This window comes from Bidens hawaiensis, unplaced genomic scaffold, assembly GCF_021521415.1.
Source record: "Bidens hawaiensis isolate Kalapana, Puna unplaced genomic scaffold, B.hawaiensis_p1.1 tig00073522_1, whole genome shotgun sequence".
In the NCBI taxonomy this organism is placed as follows: domain Eukaryota; kingdom Viridiplantae; phylum Streptophyta; class Magnoliopsida; order Asterales; family Asteraceae; genus Bidens; species Bidens hawaiensis.
The window spans coordinates 35,207-43,741 of record NW_027502792.1 but is presented as its reverse complement, the minus strand read 5'-3'; the positions used below and the strand labels follow the sequence as shown (position 1 = coordinate 43,741).

Sequence of the window (8,535 nt, the reverse complement as noted above, 5' to 3'; positions counted from 1 at the left end):
AAAATAAAAATACAAAAATGTTTCCACCGTCTTTCTCGTTCTAAAAAAACACACACACCGATGGATGAGAAAAGTCACTGTGTCTTTTTGTTTATCATTTGTGTTTTGTGTTTATTTTTGTCATTGATTGTGTCTTTTTTCCTTGACATTGTATTATTTTTTCTTTATATTGTGTTATATTACTCAATATTGTGCTATATTTTGTTCAGTATTGTGTTATATTTAGCGATCTATTGTATCTTTTTTAGTTATAATTGTGTGTTTTGTTTATTTTCTTTATTGTGTCTTTGATATTGGTATTGTGTCTTTTCGTCATTTTTTTGTGTCTTTATTTTATTTTTTTGAACAAGAATGATGGCGGAAAAACATTCTAGTTTTTTTAATTTTATTCATTTTTTATTTATATTTTGAGTTATGATTTGTTAATTTTTTTTTAAATTTATTTTTAAGAAGTTTTCTGAGTGATACAGATTCTTCTCACACTACTCATTTTTGTTTCAATTTGTCTTTTAACATCACCCTATGAAAACATAGGAAAAAAATTCAGAAACTCACTTTCTAACTTTGACAAAACAACTTATGTGGACATGGATATCTAAAGCTTGTAACAATCTCTGTACTATTAAGAGTTCTAGTTGAGAAGATTTGACAATAAAAGAATTTCGAAGAAAAAGCGTAAATTTAAACTATTGAACAAAAAAACGAGGTGGGCACCTCGCGCCATAAGAAAGCTTCGCAGTTGGAAGATTCCCCAAAGTGCACTATGTTACGCATGCGAAGTTCCCTTCTCGGTCCACCATGACCTTAACTTTTGGACCAAAGATCCTTATTCCCCTTTGTTTCTTCATTCTTGAACGAACTGAAGTACGTTATCCTACCTATCTACCACCAGATGATTAGGCCCTACATCAGTTGAAGTGACCATTTTCGAATCTTAGCCTATTTGTCATCATCCAACGTTTTCCCATTTTTTTAATCAATCAACTAAATGATCTAGCCACAACATGAAAGAGCTAAATAACGGCAAAGTATCGACACCGATTAAATTTTAACGAGTTAAACAATTTTCACATTAAAAACGCTAAAGTGGTATGGAATTTGGATGGAATTGAAATTGATGTCCATTTCTAAAGGTGTTTGTTTCATTGGAATTGGAATCTTAATTTCAGTTTGATGTTTTCGGTTACAAAGAATTGAAATTCAAATTCAATTCTTTCAAATTCCTTTAAATAAAGGAATTCAAGTAAATTCGTTTGAATCTTTAATCGACCAACTAACATGTTCGTGTTCGGGTGTGTCCGCATTCAGGTCGAAGCTTCGGGTCGTAGCGTTTTCAGGTCGGTGCTCCGGGTCAGTTTGCATTCGATGCCTCTGGTCAGTTCATGTTCGGTTCGACGCACGGGGCCGGTTCGCGTTCGGTTCAACTCTTTTTCTTTGGTTCAACACTCCGGGTCCGTCCGCGTTCCGTTCAACGCTCCACGTCAAGGTGCTTTCGTTTCGACAATCCAGGTCAGTTCGGTTCGACGCTCAGGGACAGTTCGTGTTTGGTTTGAAGCTTTCGCTTTCGTTCAACACTCTGGGTCAGTTTGTGTTTAGTTCAAATCTTCACGTCAACGTGCGTTCTGACCAACGATCCCGTTCTGTTCGCTTTGACGCTCTGGGTGAGTTCCCCTTCAGTTCGACGCTCCAGGTCAGTTCGTGTTCGGTTCGACGGTCCAGGTTGGTTCGCGTTCGATTTGGCGTTCCGGGCCAGTTCGCCTTCGGTTCCTCGCTCCGGATCAATTTGCATTCGTTTCAACTATCGACCCAAATGCAACCCACACTGTCGACGAGAAAAAGACCCGAACGCATCACCGACAGTCAACTCGATCGTGATCTGGATCACCACCCCAAATGTGACCCGGAAGGTCGAATGTGACTTGATTCGTCTACCTGTAAGGGTTACAAAGCATCGACCCGAACGCGACCAAACGTTGACCTGAACGCGATCGGACCGTCGACTCGGAACATCGGCCTTAACGCAACACGGAATGTAGATCTGTAACGTCGACCTCGACCCGAACGTAGACCCAAGCGCGACACGAAATGTAGAGCCGAACCGTGGACTTGATAGGTCGAATCGAATGCGACCGAAATGTTAACCTGAACGCGACCGTTTTTTTGACATGATCGTGGTGGGGTTGGCTAAGATGCGGCAGTACTCGTGGTGATAGATTCCAATTGAGTTTTAAAACGAACGCATTAAGAAGAAGGTATTTGGATTCCAGTTCCTATTCGAATTTCATATTCCAATTCTAAATCCTTTGCAAATTCCAATTCCAATTACATTCTATTATGTGAAACAAACACGACCTAAAGAGCTGCTTAGTTTAAAGATTTCATTGGAATTGGAAATAAAATGTTTTCCATATAAAATGTGTTTGTTTACATGAGAAGGAATCGGAATTGGAATGTTTTCCTCCAAATTCCCTCATTCACCGGAATGTTACGTTCCTTCCTATTAGTGATTGAATGTTATGAATTCCAATGGATTTGATTAAAACCACAAGAAATCAAAATTAAAGTAATTTTTTTCCAATCATTCCTTCTGGTTTTAGTCTAACCAAAACCAAAATGGAATCGTACGTTCTGACAAAATCATAAGAACCAGAATGAAAATGACTTATAAAATCGGATGACTAATGAATCAAACCATGTCTGTTTTCTTCTAGTTGCTCTTGCAGTAAGTTCATTTTTTGGTCGAAATCAATAGTTCGAATGAACCAATTTCAAAATCCCCTTCAGAATGAAACCGACTTGTATATAATCTCTACTATATGTAATGTAAGAGTGACAGACAAAAGCAAGAGTGTTGATTTTAAGAGTTTTACTACTTATCAAGAATATGATACAAACTTAAAAAGGGGGTAGAGTGACGGACAAAAGTAAGAGTGTTGATTTTAATAGTTTTACTACTTATCAAGAATATGATACAAATTTAAAAAGGGATAAAAGGGTCATTGTGACATTAAACATCACTTGCCTTTTCATTTTATATAAAATAATTACAAATTTTATTTTTAACTTTAGTTACCTTTTATAAATATTAATTTTTTATACATGATTGCCTCCACACCGTTTTACCCTTAATTTGATAACTTTAATAAAAATTCTTATTCTTTCTATATCTTTTAATAATATTATGATAGAAAAAAAAACGAATTTACCGTTGCGACTTACATATTTTTATCGATGTTCTGATGTAAATTTTGCTCAATACGACTTATATATACTATATATAATACATCAAACAAAGGTAAATTAAGACACCCATTTTTAACCAATTTACAACACTTAAACTATGAGGTATATGTGTTAGTAAGGGTTAACTTGTCTTTTAAACAAAATCAATTCAACTTACAAGTTTGGTCCCACATCTTTAACCATATTATGTTTTTAATTTAAGTTGTAAACTAACTTCCTACCCATGAATTTTAAACGACTATAGCCTTTTCAAACGTTAATATTTTAATAAAAAAAAAATTACACCATAAAAACGAGCATTTTATTCTCTTTAATTTGGATATGATATTGTTATATATATATTTTTTTCATTTTAAATAAATTAATATGTTACGTAGGGGGTGTTCAGTGTCGGTTTTTGATGGTTTTTAAGTTAAACTTATGAGTCCAACCGTTAACACTGATTTTTTTGTCGTCCAAAACCAAACTCAACCATTGAAAGTTGAAACCGAATCGTTACTAACGGTCTGGTTCCAGTTTGGTTTCACAGTTTAAACTTTAATAATAAATTTAGTTAAAATAATTGTTAATTTAAATGCACCATCAATTTTAACTAAACACCAACATAATATGAACTTTAAAGGATCATAAATAAAAAATGATAATTTTAGCCACATAAATGGTAAATATTAATGGAAGATCTAGGACGTGAAATAATAACAACGAATATCACAAAATGAATTATATTGCAATTAGGTTAATTTGAAGTTGTATAGCCAAGTTATTTATAATAAAAAGATTATGTGCAATTAAATTTTAACTATATCTAATATATATTACAAAACATATATAATAATTAATAATAAAAAACATGAAATTGCATTCAACATTTACAGTCTGGTCTGGTTTCATATGGCCGGTTGCCAGTATAAACCGCGAACCAACCATTCACTACGTTTTGAAAATTTTGAAACCGACCAACAAACCGAAAGTAAAAAAAGAAAAAGAAAATATAAGTCAAACCAATGACCGGTTTAAACGATTTCAAGGTTTTAACCGAAACATAAACACTTATATTTGTTACGTGATTAACAAGTTCAAACACCCGCTGCATCGCGGGCACCCGTCTAGTCAATTAAAATGTACAAATTGATCATAGCAAGTCCTTGATTAGCTTTTACATATAGCACAAACTGATATGCATAGAATTCCTATAAATTCTAGCCAACTTCTCACCAAACTTCACAATCTGGCAAGTGAATTAACCTCTGAAAATGAAAGCTTTTGTATTTTGTGTCGTATCCTTGTATTGTGTTCTCCACAGCAATGGAAATGATGTTCATGATACTCACGTTGCCTCTCTATATCGCGATCAAGCTGTGAAGACCAGTCAAGGGAAACCATCTTTCCATCTTCGGCCTCCAAATAATTGGATGAATGGTAATTTATATATCATTCATTTCTTTGTACATATATGTTATTACTTACATAACTTAGAACTAACTGATACCGTGCTTCATTCTCTCTTTGCATGATTTTGTATCCTCTACCTGGTGAATTTGCCCATACAGACCCTAATGGTAATTAATATATCGTGTTTCCATAATTTTCAAGAGTTCATTTTTGACTCGTTACATGGTTAGGTTTTTGTAACTTATTCATCTCAATAATTGCAGGTCCAGTGTATTACAAAGGATTATATCATTTATTCTATCAATATAATCCTAAGGGTTCAGTTTTTAACATAAAAATGTCATGGGGACATTCGGTCTCCCATGATTTAATCAACTGGATTCATCTGAACAACGCCCTTGTCCCAACTGAGCCATTTGACATTAAAGGCTGTTGGTCAGGCTCAGTAACAATCCTTCCGGGAAACAAACCAGTAGTTTTGTACACTGGAATCAACTCCAAGAATCAGCAAGTTCAGAATCTTGCAACTCCTAAAAACTTATCAGATCCTTTCCTCAAAGAATGGGTAAAGTATGTTGGTAATCCATTAATAACTCCACCGCAGGGGGTCCAACGAGACAAATTTCGTGATCCTAGTACAGCCTGGAAGGGAAAGGATGGAAATTGGAGGGTGGTTATAGGTGGCTTGAGAAATAATCTAGGAGTAGCGATTCTTTATAGGAGTAAAGATTTTATTCACTGGATTTTGCATGATGATCCACTTTATTTTGGAGTAGATACTGGGGTTTGGGAGTGTCCAGACTTTTATCCGGTGTCTGCCAATAGTAGATCCGGGCTGGAGAATTCGGCGAATGGTAAAAACCAAAAGTATGTGGTGAAAGCAAGCTTTCAAGGACATGACTACTACACGCTAGGTCGCTATGACCCTTTTAAGGAAAAGTTTACTCCTGATGGTAAAGGTCTTACTGGAAGTAGCTCAGACTTAAGATATGATTATGGAAAATTTTATGCTTCAAAGACATTTTTCGACACCGTAAAGAAGAGGAGAATATTATGGGGATGGGTTCCCGAGTCCGATAGCTCATCCTATGATGTTAAAAAAGGTTGGGCTGGAATCCAGGTAACAGTATTTCCAAACTATCTAAATGTGAATTCATTTTTGCGTTAATTTCTTAAGAACAACCTATAATAGAACAATGGAAACGTAGGTAGGTATATTGCTAATCAATTGTACATAAGAATAAACTGAGAATAACTAGAAAGAAAATGTAATCAAATCATGTCTTCTAATTTGTTTGGGTAAAAGAAAAAAAGGTACAATAACCACACCTATTTTATTTAATCTAATCATTCTAACTAAATGGTTTCAATGGGATTTTGTAGTCCATCCCTCGTCAAGTTTATCTTAGTAAAACTAGAAGGCAGTTAGTACAGTGGCCAGTTGCGGAAACTGAAAAGTTGCGCCATAACCATGTTAGTTTCTATGACAAGAAGCTCAAAGGAAAATCAATATTTGAAGTTACAGGCGTCACAGCCTCACAGGTTACCTATTTTGCTAATTTCCACTCACAACTATCAACTTTCTTTGGCATTTATAAAACTTCTATGCCTAGGTTGACATACAACTCTCCTTTAACCTACCGAAAATAGAAGAGGTTGAGGCTTTGGACCCGAAGTGGGATGATCCACAGACACTCTGCACTACAAAGCCAGCAAATTACAGTGGTCGAGTAGGACCATTTGGCTTATTGGTTATCGCTTCTCAAGATTTAACAGAACAAACTGCAGTCTTCTTTCGTGTATTCAAAGACAATCAACAATTTGTTGTCTTAATGTGTAGTGATCAAAGCAGGTGCATACTCATACATTTATGTCTATGTTTACTTACTTAAGGTGATTCACATCTCTTTTTTTTTTGTGATTTATTTTCAGGTCTTCCGTGATGCAAGGGACTGATAAAACTACATATGGAGCTTTTATCCACATGGATCATGAAGATGAAATGATTTCACTTAGGAGCCTGGTATGGAATTCTCAGATTTGTTTGTTTGTTTTGGATAACTGTTGTTAAAGCTATAGATTCATGAAGTAATAATCATGTTTAACTTTTTCTTAATTAACTCGCATTTTTTTTTGCAAACTATAAAACCATTCAAAGTTTCATTATTGTTCTATTGTCGTTTCTCTCTTTTTTTTTAATGTGTGAATGTATAAATTTAAATGACTTATTGTTCTATTCAAATTTAATGTTCTATAGTTGTTTTCTTAATGTATGAATTTTGGTTACTATTTAGTAAATAATTTTTTTTAAGTTGACTTAAAGCGAATAATTTTAAAACTTATTTGATATATTTTTTATTTAATATTACTTCCTACTTCAAATATTAAAACATAATCGCTATATAATAATTCCATTCATACATGCTTTAAGTCCCTTGATATTAGAAAAGTAGCATTTATAAAAGTTCAAAAAAGTGAGATGATAATAAAACTTTGAGTGGTTTTAAGGTTAGAACGAAGTATGAATGACTTGGGTAGAATGCATACGAAAATTTTTTTAGATGAAATATTAATGTCTAATAAGTTCTAATCCGGCTTCACCCTTTGCAGGTTGATCATTCGGTGGTCGAGAGTTTTGGAGCTGACGGAATAGCATGCATTACGGCTAGAGTGTACCCTCAATTCCATTTCAAAACAGAAGCTTATATCTATGTGTTCAATAATGGAAGTCGTGACATAGTTATTAAAACATTAGACGCTTGGAGTATTAAAAAGGTCGACGGTAACTAATAAAGAGAAACGAAGATTAACTGTTGGAGTTAATAAATTTTTTTGTAGGTTCGGATAAAGTAATCGAACTTGTGGCTATATATTCAACAAGTTTATTAAATTGTATTCAAAGTAGACCGGGACTTGTATCCTTGAAAATCGGTGACGTATCTATTTTATATTTACACTAGTTTTTATCTCCCGTATTACAAGGTTGTTTTTTATTATTTATTTTTAATATTTATATATTCTTTTAATTTTATTTATTATATGAAATTTAATAATATACATATGGTTTGATAATAAAATGTTTCACAAATAAATGATATGTTATAACCCGGTTTAAAAGTTATATGGGTTTGGTGAGACCCAAGACTCATTTGTTTTTTTTTACCATAAAATTGTTTCTTAGTTATAATAATATATTTTAAAAAATCAGATATTATTTTTTAGTATATCTTTATTTTATAGAATTTTCACATCAAATATTTGGTGAGATTGATTTTTAATTTAATGAGACGTTATAACCCGTTTAAGAGCGCTATCTAGGTTCGGTGAGACCCATATATGTGAATTCAGGTCAAAAGCATGAGAAACCTCATTTTAAATATAAAGCAATCTGGTGGTTTGAGAGAATATGTAGGCGGAGTCACCGGATAGTATTTAAAGGTTTTGTTTATATATTATATATATATACACTAGTTTTTATTCACTGTATTACGGGGGTTGTTTTATATTATTTTTTTCTAATATTTATATATTTTTTTTACTTTGTTCGCTACGATATTCGACCTCACATAGTTGGATGCCGTCGAGGGGAAATAATTGGCTATGATGACTAAATTGACAAAATTTCGAACTTTGGACAGAAATGGTAAAATATCAAACCACAAGAACGGAAATGACCATTAACTCAAAACAAAAGTGAGCAAGACAAAAATACCCTTAAACTAACGGCATAGTTGGATGTCATTAGACGGGTGGGACGTAATTGACTAATGTTTAAAACTATGATAACTAAACTGACAGAATTTCAAACTTCGGACTGAAGTGACAAAAGTAGCAAACCACAGGGGACGAAAATGGACATTAACTCTTGTACGAAAATGGCCATCAACTTATGGTTTGATA

At 33.6% G+C, this 8,535-nt stretch overlaps 1 protein-coding gene across 1 annotated transcript; it reads left to right on the top strand.

Moving 5' to 3' along the window:
* The first annotated feature begins 4,424 nt into the window (after nucleotides 1-4,424).
* On the top strand, nucleotides 4,425-7,562 carry LOC143606206 (fructan 6-exohydrolase-like). The gene is made up of 7 exons (XM_077082052.1): nucleotides 4,425-4,662; nucleotides 4,794-4,802; nucleotides 4,899-5,755; nucleotides 6,019-6,177; nucleotides 6,249-6,487; nucleotides 6,568-6,658; nucleotides 7,246-7,562. Exons 1-7 carry the CDS (start codon nucleotides 4,497-4,499, stop codon nucleotides 7,423-7,425), a joined length of 1,701 nt encoding a protein of 566 aa, XP_076938167.1. The 5' UTR covers nucleotides 4,425-4,496; the 3' UTR covers nucleotides 7,426-7,562.
* Nucleotides 7,563-8,535: the final 973 nt, after the last annotated feature.